This window comes from Eleutherodactylus coqui, chromosome 8, assembly GCF_035609145.1.
Source record: "Eleutherodactylus coqui strain aEleCoq1 chromosome 8, aEleCoq1.hap1, whole genome shotgun sequence".
Classification (NCBI taxonomy): domain Eukaryota; kingdom Metazoa; phylum Chordata; class Amphibia; order Anura; family Eleutherodactylidae; genus Eleutherodactylus; species Eleutherodactylus coqui.
Window position 1 is genome coordinate 146,353,942 of NC_089844.1, and position 19,507 is coordinate 146,373,448.

Sequence of the window (19,507 nt, forward strand, 5' to 3'; positions counted from 1 at the left end):
TGATGAGGGCATGCACTAGCATTTTTGTTGACTTAAAGTGACTCTTCGGGTTCGGGACGAAATTCTGCCTACGACTAGAGGGGAAGAAAGTATATTTCCATTTGTCCTTCCCTGCCGTCCCTCTGATCTGCTAGTTTCAAGCCTGGCATTCAGCCATCCAATATGACTGCTGCAGTTTTCCAACTACCTTATGCGCACTGCTCTCTGAATGACCAGTACTGACCATATGAGCAGCTTTGACCAATCGAAAGGCAAGTCTAGTACATTAGTAGTCTAACACTACCAATGCGCTGTGGAGATTAGGTAGTCTTAAGATTGTGTTGACTATGTTGGATGGCCGAAAACAAGATCCAAAACTGATAGATTGGGTGAACAGCAGAGAACTGCAGGTAATATACCCCTATTCCCCTCCGGAAGTTCACTTTAAGGAAGCGGTGGATTTAATGGAGATTTTTTTTTTTTTAATGGAATTTCTGATGGACACTCTGGGATGCTGAATAGGGCCAGAAGTGGTTTACTGCAGAGGATAGGAGTGACTCAATTTGGAAACCTCCATGCAGTGGGAGGACTCTTATTAAACCCATCGGTATGGTATAACAATATTCATAAGAGGTCACACATCCCACTCAGATAATAAATCTTTTGGAAATAACCACAACTCAGTTTTTACTTAAAATGGTATTTATTTCTCATTGATACAATGTAACATCAGATACTGATCATCAGACAAAGATTCTCAGGAAATGGCTAGGATATAGATATAATGATTATGTTCAATATGAGCTTACACATTTAGTATGTAAATGTACATCAATCCAACTTGTAAAGAATAAGCAGTATGGACGGTCTGACTAAATTTCTCAAGTTGAGGAACATTCAAGTAGTTTAAAATGATGAAGCTCTGCAATACCAGACACAACCCATAGGTGGCACTGTTTATGGAACGACAGTTTTCTCTAATGCACAAAATCTCCGCCATATTAATTAAAAAACAAACAAACTTAACTTAAGCACTAAATCTTTTCCACACCAATGTTGGATATAATAGAATAACAACTTTTTAAGAATAGTAAATATAATAAATAACTTTAAAAAAAGATAGGCTTGAAAGCATCCAAAGATTGGCTGTGGTCTCTTTAGCTGTGCATGAGCATGCCCTCCCTTTTCTTGAGGGCTGTCCTCGTTGCAGATGTACACTTGTTAAGAATTTCATGCCGTCTGGGCCGTTGAGGAACCCGAGGGGTAACGCCGGAGACTAGATGAGAGTTGGGGTGTACACTACTTGCTTTAGGTCCACTTGGACTGCTTCCAACAACTTGTGCATTGAGAGTATTCTTAGTCAGTTGTGGCATGGACGGGTCTTGTATGGCTATTGGTTGATTGAAGGTGAGAGGTGGATTACTGACCTCTTCCATCCTATGACACTTTAGCTTCATCTTTGTTCTGGAACTTGAAGCCATCACGTTGTCTGTTTCACTTGGTGTTTCAGTAGGAGGGCGCTGGAATCCATAGTGTGTATTTAGCGGTAAGCTACCAATTGACCTGGACTTACGGCGGTCCAGGTTGGATTTAGAAGACTTCTTTGCATCATCAACCATTGAATGGTTGTCCTCTTTTCTCCATGATTCTTCCGATCTATCCAGTTCCAAGGTGCTGGAGGCTTTGAAGAGATTTACCATAGAGGAGAAGTTTCCTTGGTTCATCATGGCTTCAAGCTGGTGACAGTTTTGGTAGGGTTTCAAATACATGGCTGGGGCAAATCCAGTTTTCCCATTATACCTGTTGATAAAGTTGAAGTTAGAAGTGTTGTTGGAGGCATAAGTACATTCTTGTCCCTAAGGGCTAGTATTGTAGATATTCATATAGTTATGACATTCTGGTCACAGAGTGTTTCCTGTGACCAGCTGTAACATGGAGAAATTGACCGCTACAGTTCAGTTTCCCTGCAGCACTCCCACAGGAGAAATGAGGCATTACATGTTGCCTATTAAAATAAATGGGCAGACCATTATGCATGAATGTTCCAGGTCCTCTAGACCAGTGTTCCCCAACTCCAGTCCTCAGGCACCACCAACAGGTCATGTTTTCAGGATCTCCTCAGTGTTGCACAGGTGATGTAATTATTGTCAGTGCCTGAGCCATTGCCATGGGTGTTCTTACCATAGGAGATCCTGAAAACATGACCTGTTGGTGGTCCCTGAGGACTGGAGTTGGGGACCCCTGCTCTAGACGGAGAGACCATTTCTACATCCCTAAATTCAATTTGTATTATAAGGTTGGCTTATGCACAAATCTGTTTTCTTACCTGATCAGCCACCATCCATTGTCTGACTTCTCCATGACTTCTACTAGGACCCCTCTTGAGAGGGACAGTTCATCGCAGCTCATGGCTTCATAAGCTGATGTTGCATAGTAACGAACTCCTGAATAAAGAGTATTGTGTATCATTTATTTGGTATTGGTGATGAGACTTCATTAAATTTTTCATATTAAAACCATTATTAATTTGTTGTTGCAATACCACATATGACCACATGCTGTGCTGTTGAGTGGATTGTATCCATGAGCAACAAAGAACACAAATATTCTAATGTGCCCCCCAGTGGTGGAAAAAAAAAGTTCACTATATTCTCATCAATACACAGCAGGATACATCTGTATATAATACATATTTGGTGCACAACTCACCTTCGTCATCGGATTCTATTCCTGAATCTGAGTCTTCTCGTTCTGCTATAGCCTTTAGAAAAGGAGCTGGGAACCAGGCCACTCGTTTATCCTCGTTCTCCACCAACCACCACCCTAAAATGTAATCAGTATTAATACAACTTCCATAGAAATAGGATGTGTTTCCTCTAACAATACATATACAGGTAAATGGCTGATGACCTCTCACCTGAGTTTTCTTTGATCAACACCCCCAGCTTCTCGTTGCATTTGACTTTAAAGGGCTGGTTCTTGGTGTCCTTGGTCTCATAGTCTTCAATACACAAGTACATTTGGGATACAATTGGTTCAGAAGCTGGTGGTTGTGGTGATTGTTTTGGCTGCACTCTCTTCTGCGGTTCTCTGACTTCGGATGGCATTATCACTATGCTGTAAGGAAATGTACATGTTACATTTTATTTATCGCTCTCAGAATAGCTGCATGCTATGTCTTGTCATTTTATAATCCTCCTTTAAAGGGGATGTCCCACCAAAAACAACTTATTTCAGCCTCAGGGCAATTGAATGACTGTCTTTGTAATACAAGCTTGGCTCAAGTTCACCAGGGCAGGACCTACCATAGTTATATAGAGCATTACAGGGGGTCCCAAGTGGGGAAGCCCACTTGATGTCCATATGTCCTAATAAGACACGTCGTCTTGGAACAACCTTTTTAAAGGGTTTGTCTGCTTGGGCAAGTCATTTTTGTTAGAAATTTATCCACATGATAACCTGAGACTACATGAAAGAACCCAGCTACAAACGTTCAATTTCTCTGCAGCTCCTCCGCAGGTGCAATGAAGAACTGCATGTGGAATAGTGAAACCAATAAGTGGTCTATATAAGACGTAGACACCCTGGGTCTTCCACAGTATGAGACACTCCTTGTAGCAGCTGCACTCTACTTTAAGAGGCTATTCCACAACTGAACAATTGATGACCAGTCAGGGTAGGCAGGAGTCATGAGGATAGGTCATCAATTGTCCAGTCCTGGACAATAAATGAGGGTCCCATATAGGATAGCCCATCTATGAATTTCCTTATAGGCTGTTTTAAAAAAAAACCTTTACAATGTTAGACAACCTGTGCCTTTCTGATTTCTGTTGGGTACAGTATTGTCATGTAGACCTTTTTGGATCACCAAGTACAACAATATCTACATGCTACCTACCTGACTTGAAACAGTTCTATGGGTTTATATGAGATCATTGATATGGATGGTGGTTTGAGGTTACATCAAAGTCTCCAAAATTGCCCTCGACAAAAGTTAGAAGACCTGTTACCATCACCCTTTAGGTTTTGTAATTGTGGCACCCACCTGTTTTCGGGGAAGGTTGCGTTGAGATCAGTGTTGGTCGGTGCCAAAAATTTTGTCACGACGTCACATTGCGAGATTTTATCGTCGGCGTTCAGTAGCTCCTGGCAAAATTTCTCCAATAACCGTAGCCTCTCTATAAAGCGACTGCTACTCCTGTTTTTCCTGAATATCGGCACATCTGTAGGGAGGAGGAAATTCAACACATGAGTCATAGAAATGGCGGTAAAGGGATTGTCCCTAGCTGTAATTAGAGCTATGGGAAACCAGACTGTCACCGCTGGAGGAAACACACAGCTATGCCAAATATTCATTAGCCATAATTATCTACCCATGTGACAAAGCCATAAGATGGACTAAGAGTAAACAAGTAGAGGAACCATAAATGGTCGGCATTGGTTACAATGAAAGGAGTTGTTGAGGGAGGTGAAATCCTTATCTACCCTCATGATGTTGGAATCTTCACTTCCATCCCAGTTCTGATACCAGATCATGGGGTATGAGCTCTATGTTTCCAACACGTCATCCACTTGCTGTTCCACGTATTTTAATAACTTGTGCCCTTCTCTGACTTTACATTGACTATAACAGAGAAGATGGCTAGTTTAGTTATTAAGATAAATGGAATAGTCAGCCCTATGCAATGACAGGACGGGTACGGAGTCCATACCGCGTGGCCTGGTGAGACTGGAAGTGGTTCCAATACTGCAGGTCTGGCTGAGGCTTTCGCTTCTCTGGACAACCCCTTTTTAAGATGTACCATCATGGAAGCCCATACAGCTATTATAGGACTGTCGGGGAGAGGGAAGCCCAATCCTGAGTAGTCCAATCACCTTTACCATTAGGTGGTAAGCACCCTCTTCAGAAGCACTGTAGTGTTCGCAAATGTGGAGATAGGGAATTGACCCCAAGGGTCCTGACAAGGTCATAGAAGGTGAAACTAGCACCAGGCCCTTCGGTCTTGTATGGCAAAACCCAACACCATAATTTGAGCGCCGATGTGATCTCTGCAACGCCATCCGCTAGGCGTAAATGGGATCTGTCAGTAGACGTCTGATATGATGATGCTGGTCCTTACCTCTCAGTTTGGGGACCATATTGTCTGATTTTCGAAGTAGCCCTGATTCCAGAGGGAATTTTCTTGTTAATTCTCGCTATAAACAAAGAATAACATTTAGTTATGCCATCTTAAAGCGTAAACCAAATCTATCAAACTAGAGCACCAAATTCCACAAAGAAATTGGGCGGATTTCAGTGTGGATTTGGATGTAGATTTAGGTGCAGAAATGTTTCGCTATTTACTCACAAAAAAACAGACTACCAGCACACTGCCTGGCCGAAGTTCTGTGACATCTGGGGCATAGATCTTGTTCGGACCACGTGTACATGAGAAAACGGAAAAGAAAGCCTCTTTCCTGTTTCCGCGCCGTGCTCCTGTACCCTTGTGCCACCTCATGGCTGGCATACATGTACACCAGTATTTTACACCAAAATTGCCCCATGTCCATAAGAAACTTAGCAAAACTTTTGTCGGCGCCCACTTTATGCATAGTTCTCTTAATCTGTCATAGTAAACTACAGACATGGCTCTAGTGCTTCATACATTTGATGCAAATCACCTGCATGCTCTATCTGACAACTATTACAAAACTTTCCTTGGTGATTTCATTTAATACATTTGCCTTAATAAGAATGTTCTGCACCCTTTTATAATATGAGCACCCTGTATGACTATTTATGAAAATCACGCAAACGAAAAAAAGACTTGCGTGACTAATATGATGCACAGGATACACGATACGACACTGCGTCAATTGTGGTGCAATAACGTGACCTCCACTGTAGTCCCGGCCTCACCTTAGTAATATTTATTGGGTAACAGGTCCTTGTTTACTATGTAAACAGAGGTCTGGAGATAACTGGGAACAGCACACACCTCATTCCAGCCTATGACTCGGCGACCAAGGTACATTTTTATACGAATATGCTTTATTGTTACTTACGTGCATCTTTTTAAAATCGTCAAAGCTCCGATAGATGATTAAATCGTTTTGGTCCGACCACAGGATGGAGAAGATATTCATCTGCCAAAATTAAATGAAAAATTACCAAAAATCCACTTTTTTTTAATCACAGACTTTTTGGGTTATTGGTAAACTATAAATCCCAACATGGAGTGGAACAAGCAGCAGAATCCAATGTACTTAACAGCATAGAGTAGAGGCGGGATAGGCAGATGACCGAATGCATCAACTATAACTAAGCGTGTAGCTATGGGGGGTGCAGAGGCAGCCATCGGTAACATCACTACCACGATGGCGCGGTTTCTGTTTTTGTCATAGACTCTGTACATTGATGTTTGGCATTTCTATTCTGTTCCATCATTGGGATAGAAAAACGGAAACAAGCGTTTCCAATTCATTTCCCATTTATTTCAATGGGCTTTTTAGAGCGCTAAGGTTTTGCTTTTGATTCATCAGATTTCCACTTTTTTTTCTTCCATTGATATAATAGCGCGGTTTGCTGCACTACGTTTTCCATCCAAAAAAACGAAACCCTGATTTAAAAAAAATAAATAAATCAGAAAGATAATTTTTTTTTGCATTGCTGATAATACAGAACAGATGCAAATATTTTTTTTTTGTCTCTATCCATTTTTTGTTCCCTTTCAGATGCGCTTTTCTTCTGTGCGTACTCAAAAGTAGGTTAGTAAAAAAAGATTTGCAAGACAAAAAAAAAGATCCATTTTTACGTCAGGTGCAAACTAGATTTAAAAAAATGACATTAAAGAATGGATGCAAACGGACGCCAAACTGATACGACCTCGTGTTTTCCGTTTTTGGATCCATCTAACTGATCTCTCAAACAGTGGAAACTTTTTAGTCTCTTCTCGTTTCCGTCTGGCGTCCTGTTTTTGAATCCATTTCTGAGATTGTAGACGGATTTGTTAAGAATGGAAACCTGAATGCAGATGCAAAGCCTAAAGAGGAATATCCAGTTGCACTACGTCACCTTTCGTCTCCCATTCTGAAGGATACCAACAGCTTTGGCTTCCAAGGGATGGCGTCTGATCTTAGTCGGGTGAGGCATCTTGCAAACAAGCCTGCTATGGTGTGCAAAGACAGTGACAGACGCTCTTTATAACTGGGATAATAATTTCTCTGCCAATCAGAAGTCAGTGACTAACATTAGAAACTCCTCACCTTGGAGGAAGTAGAGGACTCAATATTGAGGCAGGCGGGTAATTCCATATCTTCTTCATCATGTGATTTCCTCAAGAGCAGGGAAGACTGTAAAACCGGTCACCAGTGCATAATTTCAAGTGATGTCATAAGGAAGAAATGTATATACTAAAACAGTTGTTTTTGTAGTTTTTTTTGTTGCATTTGTTATATTTTTTTTAAGTTAATGATTAACCATTGGACATCAGGTATGAGAGCTCAACTACTATACTGTCCTCCACGTGGGATTCTGATAACTTTTTCCTTTACTGCTCTTTACCACTAGGGATACTGACACTTAAACCCCTTCACAAATCTAGACCACCAGGCATAATGATATTATGATACCTCTTCATTGCTCTAGACAACCAGGTATACTGACACTAATCTATTCACTGCTCTAGACCACCAGGGATTCTGGCACTATCCCCTTTACTGCTTTGGACCTCCAAGGATGATGATAACTTCTTCACTGCTCTAGACCACCAGGGAAAATTACATTAATCTCTTCACTGCTTTAGACCACCAGGGATAATGATATTAACCTCTTCATTGCTCTAGACAACCAGGTATACTGACACTAATCTATTCACTACTGTAGACCACCAGGGATTCTGGCTCTTTAATAAGCTCTTTACTGCTTTGGACCACCAATGATGATGATAACCTCTTCACTGATCTAGACCACCAGAGAAAATTACATTAATCTCTTTACTGCTCTAGACCACCAGGGATACTGATATTATTTTATTATTGATTTCAATGTATACACGGTATGTAGTAAATTCTTAGGCAGCCAGAATGTTATCATTTAACTCCATGTTTATATAGGATGTTGAAGTTCTGTATCAGAAAAATATAGCTTCAACGCTATTAGGTGGTACTAAAAAAAATCACAGGTTGTCTGAGTTGTAACATTTCTGGACAACCCCTTCCCACCAATCGATGCTCTGTTATTGGCTGCAGCTCCTGTGACGTCCCGCAAACTGGAGGGGACTTCAGCTGTAGACAGACCGGGGTGTGCGACCACACATCAGAGTTGAGTATATCACTATTTGTTATGTTAGTGCACAAGGAAGGGGTTTTCTCAAGATATTACAACTCGGACAACCCCTTTAAGATGTGTTCAGTGAGATCCTTGGACATTTTGATATGTGAAGACTGCTAGGATCTTCCTGATGTTTGATCCAGAGCAAAATATGAAGCTAAAACCTCTGGCAGTCGTTTATCATGCACTGCAGCTGCACATGAAGGGTTAATGGCTTATATTGGATTTCAATAATAGTCAGCTTAAAAAAAAACTAATGAAGTAACAGCGCCACCTTTTTTTAGAGGTTGTGTCTGATATTGCAGCTAAGCGTAATTTAAATGAGTGAGGTTTATGTGCAATACCAGTCACAACCCATAGATGTCTGACTAACGCCAGATATAGCTCTGAGCTGTTTTGCAGGGACTGAAGCTGTCGGAATAACGTGTATTATAATATATGTCCATAAAACTGTATCACATGAATCATATGTTTGTTTATAGCATGTAAATCAAACTTCCTTAATCCCGTGACATATATACCATTTTACTGCTTCTAGAATTTTCTACCTTTTGGAGTTTATGATAAATATCAAGGAAATAAGAATTCTTTAGATTCCTTACTGAGGAGGAACTAGTTACAGTAGTATATGAATAATCAGGATGGAAATGCTGGAGGCAAGCACTTAAACAAACACCGAGAACAGCAATGATGAGACGTACCAGCCATATTGTTGAAGTAGAGTAGTGTATTATAAGAACAATCAAAAGAGGTGAAATTCGAGTCCCATAGTGGGACAAAAGTAAGAAAAATAGTAAAAAGTACAATAAAAATAAAATCAAAACCCCATGTTTCCCCCTCAGTGTGTTAAAAAGGAAAATACAAAAAAAAGACCACAAATTTGATATAAACACATTCATAAAGAGCAAAGTAAAAAAAAGGTAGTATATTATTTAACCCACACGGTGCAAATTGTGAGAAAAAAAATCATGTAAAAAATAGCTCATTTTGGCTATGCGCCTTACAAAAACTGGAATAGAAGCGATCAAAAGTCATATGGGGATACCATTAAAAAGTACAACTTGTCCCACAAAAAAAAAAAACCTCATGCAGCACCATTGATGAAAAAAAAAAAAGGTATGGGGTCTCTGAATGCAGCAATAAAACATTTTTCAAAGGGTTGAAAACGTTGCAAAAAAAAAAAAAAAAAAGCTTTATAAGTTTGGTATCGACGTAATCATACTGACGTAGAATTAATTGAACATGTACTACAGGGTGAACTTTGTAAACAAAATTAAAAATACATGTCAGAATTGCAGTTTTTGTTCATTTTCTCTCTAGAAAAAAAAATAGAATAAAATCTGATCATAATGTTATGTTCCCAAAAGTGGGATCAATGAAGAGTATGGCTTATCCTGCAATAAACAAGCCCTCATGTAGCTCTGTCGATAGGAAAATAAAAAAAAACTTTGGCTCTTGGGATACCCTAACACAAAAGCAAATCTTAGAAAAAAAACGGGTTTTTAGTGTACAAAAATGGAAGAACACAAAAAAACTATATAAATTTGGCATTGATGAAGTCATGCCGACCCATAAAATGTCATCACATTATTTATTCTGCATGCTAAACGCTGTAAAAATGAAATCCAAAAAACAATGGCGGAATTTTGGGCGGAATCCCCCCCCCCCAATATCTCTGAATAAAACGTGAATAAAAGTTATACAACACATCATATCATTAAAAATGTGTCCTGCAAAAAAACAAGCCCTCATGAGCGAATTCTCAAAGAGAATGTTCCACATTCTAAAGCAGTTCACATGCAATATGTGGAGAAAAAGAGCCCTTTATGAAGATGAAAAGCAGGAAATAATCCAATGTCTTGCAAAGGGCATGAAAATAATTGATATTTCACAAAAACCGAAGAGAGATCATTGAACTGTGAAGAGATATGTGAGTGACTCACAGCACAGGTGAAGACAATCTGATAAAGGCTTAAAGGGGTTGTCCCGCGCCGAAACGGGTTTTTTTTTTTTTTAAACCCCCCCCCCCGTTCGGCGCGAGACAACCCCGATGCAGGGGTTAAAAAAACAACCCCCACAGCGCTTACCTGAATCCCGGCGGTCCGGCGTCTTCATACTCACCTGCTGAAGATGGCCGCCGGGATCCTCTGTCTTCATGGACCGCAGGGCTTCTGTGCGGTCCATTGCCGATTCCAGCCTCCTGATTGGCTGGAATCGGCACGTGACGGGGCGGAGCTACACGGAGCTACACGGAGCCCCATTCAGAAAAGAAGAAGACCCGGACTGCGCAAGCGCGGCTAATTTGGCCATCGGAGGGCGAAAATTAGTCGGCACCATGGAGACGAGGACGCCAGCAACGGAGCAGGTAAGTATAAAACTTTTTATAACTTCTGTATGGCTCATAATTAATGCACAATGTACATTACAAAGTGCATTAATATGGCCATACAGAAGTGTATAGACCCACTTGCTGCCGCGGGACAACCCCTTTAACCTTTAACTGTGAATGTGGAGTCTCACAGACCCCTCCCCATTCTAGACCTCTGAGAATCGTGTTCTTCCCTGCCCCCCCCGCGACCGAACGGCTCGGTAGCTTTTGTTTTAGTTGATTATTTCTACATATTTTTAATTATTTATAACCTGAAAATTATTAAGAACAAGAACAAGTTATTGTAAACATCCCGTTGATTATTACAAAAAAAAAGTCAACCACAATATATAGGAGACTGTGAGACCCCACGTCCACGGACGTGTAACTAATAGATGTCCACAGTGGAAGGTAAATAGGGAAAGTTTCTGCCAGGCAAATTAATCTTATTGATGATTATCCGTTCAGTCGCATCCGACCTTCGGTCACTCTGGGGATCAATGTTCTCCATGCATTCCCATGTTTCACCACTTCTTTCAGTTCGGTGATTGACATGTTGGTGGTGGCCTTGATTGTATCTCGCCATCTTGTTCCTTGTCGTCCTGATCTTCTCTTCCCCTGACCTTGCCGAGCATCAGTCCTGTTTCCAGTGAGTTCGCGCATCACGTGGCCAAAAAAAGAGAGCCGCTGTTTGAGAATTTTGCCCTCTAGTGATATTTTTGGTTTGCCGCGATCTAACACTACCTTGTTCATTGTCATGGCGGTCCAAGGCATCCGTAGCATTCTCCTCCAGCACCAGAGTTCAAGCGCAATCCCAGAAAGCATGTAGGGAAGCCAAGATGCAGTAGATGTTCCAGATTCACAGTACAGATATTTATTAAACAAGTGCAACGCGTTTCGACTTTTGAGCAAACCTTTGACATTTGTTTAATAAATATCTGTTACTGTGCATCTGGAATATCTCCTGCATCTTGGCTTCACTAGATGCTTTCTGGGATTAGGGGGTGACGAGAACAAGGCACCCTAGCGAAGTAAGTCTATACAAATATCGCTGGAGCACTGGGGGCTTTTTCACTGATACAGTATGCCCCATGGTAGAATATTGCCGATCCCAGAAGCTCCTGTATTGATTACAGGTTGGTTCACTGGCCTTGGGGATCATGTCTACATGGATGGCCCATGACTGCTGAAGACAATGATTGCCTTCAACGATCATGTGAATGATGAACAAGCTCGTGAATGCTACATGAACCACTGGGACCGAGGGGCAGCAGAGGATGAGGGGACATTTAAGAAGGAGTATAAATTTAGTTTTATTATATAGTGTTAGGATGCTTTCACAAATGGCATATTTCCATGTGGCGTTTGATGTGCATCTATAGCAGATTTCACCCTCTTTAATTCAAGATGTGAAATCTGCTATGAATCCACACCACAATCCACACTTAAAAAACACCACACAGAGACCAATATAAACCGGTATACAGTGGCCATATAGCAGTAGCTTTCAGCTCTACACACACACTCTGCAGACCTTGTAAGTGATTATATTACCATTTTATATCCAGTAATCACAAGTAACATCCTCTCTGACTGGAGTCAACCACTTTCCCTTTCTTCTCCATCTGGGTCAGATCACCAAAACAACTTCTCCCAGTCACAACATGGCTCTGCAGAATTTGGCACACAGTCATCGCTGACTCCTCAATTTCCCAGCCACCCCACTGTGTTTTTTAAACTTCTACACAATCTCCCCATCCATAATTCCGGAGGTAATAATAAGCCATCGTGCCCCACACATTAATAGTATCTACCTCTTTGAGTTACCTGTTGGCCCCACATAGTAAGTGCCAATTATAGAGCACATCACATAGCGAGGGTGGCCCCATTCAGTAATAATGCTATCATTAGTCTCTTCACTTAATACTAATGCCTCACATGGGAGCTCTGCTGCAGTATGAACCCGGGTTACTGCGCTATGGTCAGCACTTTCTGCTTCCTGCACTGAACACAGTGACAGTAGCCCTGAGATCAGCTGATTGACCATTAAAAGAAAAAAAAACTCCTGGAATACCCCTTTAACGGTAACAGTCTACATGTCCCTGTTTAGTAATAATGTCCCATTATACGTTATAGCCCTGCTTTTATAATAATGCCAAATTTTGTAATAATGTCCCATGGCCCCTCATGGCCTCTTTTAATTATAATGCCCCATGTAACCACTAAAATAAAAAATCAGCTATACTCACCAGCATTACTTCTCCCTCTCATGGCCTCTACAGTCCACTAACTTCTGGGTTACATGAACGCTATTGTCAGTCCTCAGCCTTAGCATTGGTGAGGCCATGGACTGACCTTGGCGATCATGTCATAAGCACATGATCGGTCTACTGGAAAGCGAGTGGGGAAACAGTAGTACAGAAGAGCTGCAGAAGTCATTGTGCGGCTTACTGAGGAGAGAAGAGAGGTGAGTATTGCTACTTTTGTTATTTTAGCTCATGGTCAGCTGTATAAATATTTTTTATAGTTAGACAACCCCATTAAGCCTATTATTACTGGGGGTGGTAGTATACATGGGGTGGGGGTGTTATTGTGAGGGGAGCTAAGCTGAGCTTTTGCAACTGGGCCTACGAGCCTGCAGTTATGTCCCTGCAGGTGGTCACCCACTCTGCCTCCCAAGTCCTGAAAGCTCCAAGACTGTCCTGTTACAAGAATGGCATGGTGACATGAACCAGAATCAAGAAGGGACACCATCTTGCTGTTACTGCGAATTCTCCTTCAATAGAAGACTTCAAACAAAGGCTGGGCAGATATCTGTCTGGGATGATTTAGGTAATCCTGCATTGAGCAGGGGGTTGGACCAGATCACCCAGGAGGTCCCTTCCAACTCTACAATTCTATGAAGCCCACACTCCTCTATGATTGCCCTGGTTTCCCTTCATTTCAAGGGATGTTGTGTGCAGATAATATAGGCAGTGTGTCTATCCCTGATAGATTGATGTTCTCGAAAGACCTGACATGCGAGCAAGTTATATAATAACTCATTCTTCCTTCTAGATCTCAAATGACTTGAAACCGTTTTGAATATCTGAGATTTAAGAATGAGGAAGTGGTAAAGGCTTCTATGGGAAGAACGAGGCTGACCTTGAAGAACCGACACTGCTACTCATCTGCCTGTGAAAATATATAATTATCCATCGCTAGCCATTAAGAGATATACAATTATCTCTACTGTGTACAATTATACTCAATGCAAATCTGAATGTTATTTAAGCTCATTATAATGGTAATGGAACAAGAGTCTTGATGGCATCTAGGCCACCTTTCAGGTCTTTTAAATGCCATGATGATCAGCATTCCCAGGAACATTTGTGAAGGTCCCACCAATCAACCAACAAATGAGCAAATGTTCGTTCATCAGCAGATCGCCTCTTTCATGCAGCACTAAAAATCAAGGTTGTCAGCAGCACATCTCCCAATATAAATGGGGGATGTGCTGCCAATAGTGATCAAACAGTATGGAGGATGAACAGATGCATGAACAATTGTTCATCCCTCATACATTCTGAATTGGCCAGTGTGAAAGGCAGACCAACAAGCGTCATTTGGCACTCGTTACATGGCTCAGATCGAACCGTGTAAAAAGACCTTTTCACATCTTCTGCTGTACAAGTTATTCTATACATATACAGTATAGAATCTGTATCTGTATCTGAGACGACCACCCAAAATTGCATAAGAGGTGGACTTACAGAGAGGTGTGACAGTAGATATGCCTCAAACTGCTCCACTTTGTACAAGTTAGGGTAGATGAACCTTTAAGATACTCTATTTCGTATATTTCTTTCATTTCCTAAATGCTAAGAACATAGTAACTTGCATGTTAGTGACGTTTGAAACTATTGTTCTTGACTCTGTGTGCGAATGTCCTTATCAACTGTATTCCAGATGTAATGACAATGATCCCAGACTGCATATTTCTGATATATTGTTTGTTCATAAGTTATGAATCATAACTAATTGTGTATCATGTTCCTAAGTATCTGTCCTTGGTGTTTCATGAATAAGACAATTATATGCTTTGCAGGTGGACTGGCATCTACTAAGTTTAATTATTGTATCCAAATACTGAATTCGCAACTATTGTAACCAAATGCTGGTCCTTGTCAAGTTTCATTTCTCTATGATACATGCAGGTGCAGTAGAACAAGACTGATAAGAATCCCTTATAAGAATGTGTAACTTTACAATAAATGTTGGAACATTTGGGTTGATGACTGATGTCTATGGTCCTTAATTCCCTGGAGCCGTATACCCCCACCATAGAGAAGGACTCTTCCCTTGAGCTCACTACTCTGACAGACGTGTAATAACACTATGTTTCCAGTTTTTTTTAAAGCCAAAGAAAAAAAGGTAGAGAGCGCCACGGGTAAATCCAATCCACACTGACTAGGCTGTGTGGATACGATCACAATGTGTCTTCTCCTCAGTCCTCCAATCCTCTTTAATAAAAGGAGAGCTGCAGATACAAACTGGGGGGTCTGAGATCAGAACTCCCCCAGATAAAAATGGAAAGAAAACGACACAACGTCAGAAAAAAGATCCGCGCTCACAAGCGGAGTGAACTGAGGACACATTCACGTGCAAATCATGGTGAGGTATAACACTTACTTGGAAGGAGGGGGGTATGATGAACAGATGCCCCCTCCTCAGAGTGTCCACCACACGGTATAAAGCTATACTCCAAAATGCATAATGATGGTCCAGATGTTGAAACCAGACGAAACTTTTAATAAGGCAACGCGTTTCGGTGCGAGAGATACGGCTTGAGAAAGGTGCCTTATCTCGCCCCGAAACGCGTTGCCTTATTAAAAGTTTCGTCTGGTTTCAACATCTGGACCATCATTATGCATTTTGGAGTATAGCTTTATACCGTGTGGTGGACACTCTGAGGAGGGGGCATCTGTTCATCATACCCCCCTCCTTCCAAGTAAGTGTTATACCTCACCATGATTTGCACGTGAATGTGTCCTCAGTTCACTCCGCTTGTGAGCGCGGATCTTTTTTCTGACGTTGTGTCGTTTTCTTTCCAGTTTTTTTTAAAGGCATTGTATCATCAAGACAATCCCTGTCCATATGTCCTATTAGGCCATATGGACGTCATAGAGCAAAGTCCTCAACTTTGGGATCCCATCTAGGAGCCAGAGCACAGAGCCTAGGTATGCCACATTGCACATTGATGGAAAAAAAACCTAGACATACATGCAAGACTGGACATACCAAAAACTTGTAAGCCCCACGTTTTCTATATATGGTCCTACTGAAGACTCGGTGTTATTTAGTTAATATATATATGTTTTTTGAGGAGAAGTATGATCTTTTTGGAAAATTAATGGAAATGGGATGTTCCTTGCCCTGTGCAAGGTGATGTGTTGGGCAGATTATAAAGTAAGACCTAAAATTCTTATACAGAGCTGCACAACTTGTAGTTCTACCAATGTCTTGCCAGGAGGCTGAGACAGGTCCACAGGGGGACAGGTGAATCCTCCAATGGACCCTGAGTTGGACAACACAATTGGCATCCATGAAGGGGTAAGTATGTTTCAGTTTGTTATTGTAACCCCATCGGTACCCGGACAACCCCTTTAATGCATAGATAAAACTTCCCATATCTAACACGTGCCTGTATCCTATGTGATTAATGATTAGGCATTCAGATCAGCATGTGAAATCCATCAGCAGGCAGTGCGGCAGATATGAGAGAGGTGATGTCACTCCATACCCGCCTGGAGTCATACACCTAAACCCTCTGCCAAGAAATCAGTGGTGCGTGAGACTAACATGTCCTGGCTATTATGACAGTTCACATGAAACCAACCCATAGGGATATAGAGACAGAACTACTTCTCGGAAGTGCTTCTCTCAGGAAAGTCCCTGACCTCTGTGGGTCTCCGGTATCTATGATCTGTTACTCCAGCAGTCCACTGGGTTTTCCTTGCACTCCTGTGAATTGAAGAAGCTGTAAAACAGGACGGACCAAGCAGGACTATTTGTAGCAATTATTTGCTTCAGATCTACAACTAGCAAAATAATTACATTTGCGCAAAAATGACAGCTTTATTTGCGCTGGTATGATTCGAAAATGCCATATTGCTGTCATTTGGGCAGAATATGTCTGTAGTGTTTATGCACAGACTTTATTTGTGCGCTGAGTGGCGGTATTTTTTAGGCACTGCTTTTATTCATGCACTGTGTGGTGTTACTATTTAGTCACGGTATGATGGTAATATTTATGCAGTGTTTTTATTTTTGTTTGTACACTATGTGGCAGCATTAATTAGGAACTAGTTTTATTTGTGCACCATGGCAGTATCATTTAGGCACTATATGATGGTAATATTTATGCAGTGTTTTTTAATTTGTACACTGTATGGCAATATCATTTGGGCACTGTATGATGGTAATACCATGTTTCCCCCAAAACGAGACACTGTCTATATTAATGTTTGCATCAAAAGAGGCACAGTGTCTTATTTTCAGGGGTGTCCTACACTGATTTTTTTTTTTTGGGGGGGGGGGAATTGTATGGCTTGAAATATAAGCCCTTCCACAGAAAATAAGCCGTAGCTACACTACAGGAAGGGGGGGGGGGGGGAAGCAATACTCAACTAGTAGCCAGCATTCAGGTCCCTCATGCTGGTCTCTGGCGCTGCTGCAGACTTCTGTATACTCCTGAACGCCAACAGGGCATTTCTTCCTGGCAGCAGGGCTTGAACACCCTGCCTTCAACCAGCGATTGCTCTGATTTGTTCATCGAGCGCCGCTTCAGCCAATCTGAGCTGCCACTCGATTAACCAATCACAGCCATTCATTGAATGACAACATTGAATGGCTGTGATTGGTTTATCGAGTGGCAGCTCTGATTGGCTGACACAGCGCTCAATGAACCAATCAGAGCAATCACTTGCTGGAGGCGGGTATTCAAAAAAGTATTGCTTTTTTTTCTTCCTGTAGTGTAGTTAGGGCTTATTTTCGAGGAGGGGGGGGGGGGGGTATATTTCAAGCCACATTCCTCCCCTGAAAATCAGTGTAGGGCATATTATTAAGGTAGGTCTTATTTTGGGGGAAACACGGTATTTATGCACTTTTTTGGATACTGTTTGGCGGTATAATTTAGCCACTGCCTTTATCTGCACACTTGGTGGCAGTATTATTTCAGAGCTGTATGGTGCTATCTTTGGGAACTTAACAGTGTTGTTATTTGGGGACTATTTGGTGGTCTCACTTGGGCATTTTATTTTTTTTCTGAACCACTGTAATTAATTTACTAATACCAATTTATAATACTGGTGTCTTCTTCTGTAGCTCAACATCCCCTTAAGACCCTAGGGTTCAAGTGCAACTGCTACCTAGGTACCTCCTACAGCATTATTATACGCTGTCACAGTTGTATGGGTGCTACTATAGCTGCTGTCACTGGCACATTCATATGGTTACTACTGTAGCTGCTGCTGACACATTTAAGCTAGCACAAGTGTATAACAATTGGTAATTGAAGCTTTTGATTGTAATGTCTTCTTCATTAGGTAAAGTCCTTCACACAGGTTCATATATGCCCTTGTAGAGCTGCTTCTTTAGTTATGGTGGTGCATCGAGTCCGGATCTCCTGCAGTGTAGGCCGTTGTGGCACCAGTGGGGGTGTGGGGCCAGCATCATCTGAACTAACCAATATCTTTGGTAACACCCGTTCCTCAAATCCACAATCTTTCCTTTCTTTTTCTTCCACATAATCACCCTTCTCCATATTATCCTTCCAATTATGGATGAAGACCTCCGTCCGGAATGATCTTGGCTTCCCAATCATGGACCGCGATGTGTGTTCCTTGGCATCTAGCATCTCCCAATCCATATACACATTTCTCTGCCTGTTTGACTTGACAGACATCTTGTTAGATGAGTCTTGTAATTCATTGAGATCGTGAAATGATATTGATTTCATCCTTTCTAGTTTGCCCCTAACTGGAAATTTAGGTTGAAGGTTAGAGCCTGTATCTAGATTGCTTATGATCTTGGAGAGATTTGGAGAGGAGCCAGATAACTTGTCATCAAATTTAACCTGCAGTTTGTGATGTGGATTTTCATATGGCTTGAGGAACATGGACGGGACATACCCGAATCTTCCATTGTAACTAGTAGAGGAAGAAACCAGAAGATTATGATGACCATAAATGAAGCAAATTCAGACCATCCAGAAACACACTGAACCCTATGTATATGCATAATAGTCGGATATAGTCGGATATACAGGATGTAGTGCTAGATCACAATACTGGTGTCCCATATTGAAATAATAATAGCTTACTTGAATAGTATAATGCACCGGCCCCTGGGGGGCCCAGACATTGATTGCAATTTTGTGTTGTGACCCCTGTAAGAGAATAAAACCCAACTGCAAAGTTGAAGAGTAGCATCTAAGTTCCGCTGTTATGACTGAAATAAGGAAAGTGTACTCTAAGTGGCCTCCTGTTACGATACATACATGGTGCCATTTGGAAGTGCACTCCAGGGTTGACGCCATAATTTCAGAAACTTGTTGGTGAACGGCGAATAGACGATTCAGTGCAGATGCAAAGCAAATTACTAGTAGGAACACGACTCAATCAGAGGACAAAGCAAATGTCAGTGTGAATGTGTTGTTGGACCTGTGTTCATTCCAGGAACTCTCAACGTGGATCGGTACCGGAATCTCCTGCAGAAGATGGTGGATGACTTCCTGAATGATCTACCCCCATCGTAGTAGGAGGAGGCCACTTCCAGTATGCTTTCCTCACTTCAGTTATAGCAGTGGT

At 41.5% G+C, this 19,507-nt stretch overlaps 1 protein-coding gene across 1 annotated transcript in view; it reads right to left on the reverse strand.

Moving 5' to 3' along the window:
- Nucleotides 1-669: 669 nt before the first annotated feature.
- LOC136577950 (SH3 and PX domain-containing protein 2A-like) overlaps nt 670-19,507 on the reverse strand; it is a 33,244-nt gene continuing 14,406 nt past the window's right edge. Inside the window, exons 8-16 of the mRNA XM_066577862.1 lie at nt 18,275-18,847; nt 7,034-7,157; nt 6,025-6,105; nt 5,100-5,175; nt 4,025-4,202; nt 2,897-3,096; nt 2,689-2,802; nt 2,306-2,423; nt 670-1,779 (exon numbers count right to left, since the gene is read on the reverse strand). Of these exons, the coding sequence (XP_066433959.1) occupies nt 1,137-1,779; nt 2,306-2,423; nt 2,689-2,802; nt 2,897-3,096; nt 4,025-4,202; nt 5,100-5,175; nt 6,025-6,105; nt 7,034-7,157; nt 18,275-18,847 (2,107 nt within the window). The 3' untranslated portion in view covers nt 670-1,136. The remainder of the gene's footprint in view (nt 1,780-2,305; nt 2,424-2,688; nt 2,803-2,896; nt 3,097-4,024; nt 4,203-5,099; nt 5,176-6,024; nt 6,106-7,033; nt 7,158-18,274; nt 18,848-19,507) is intronic.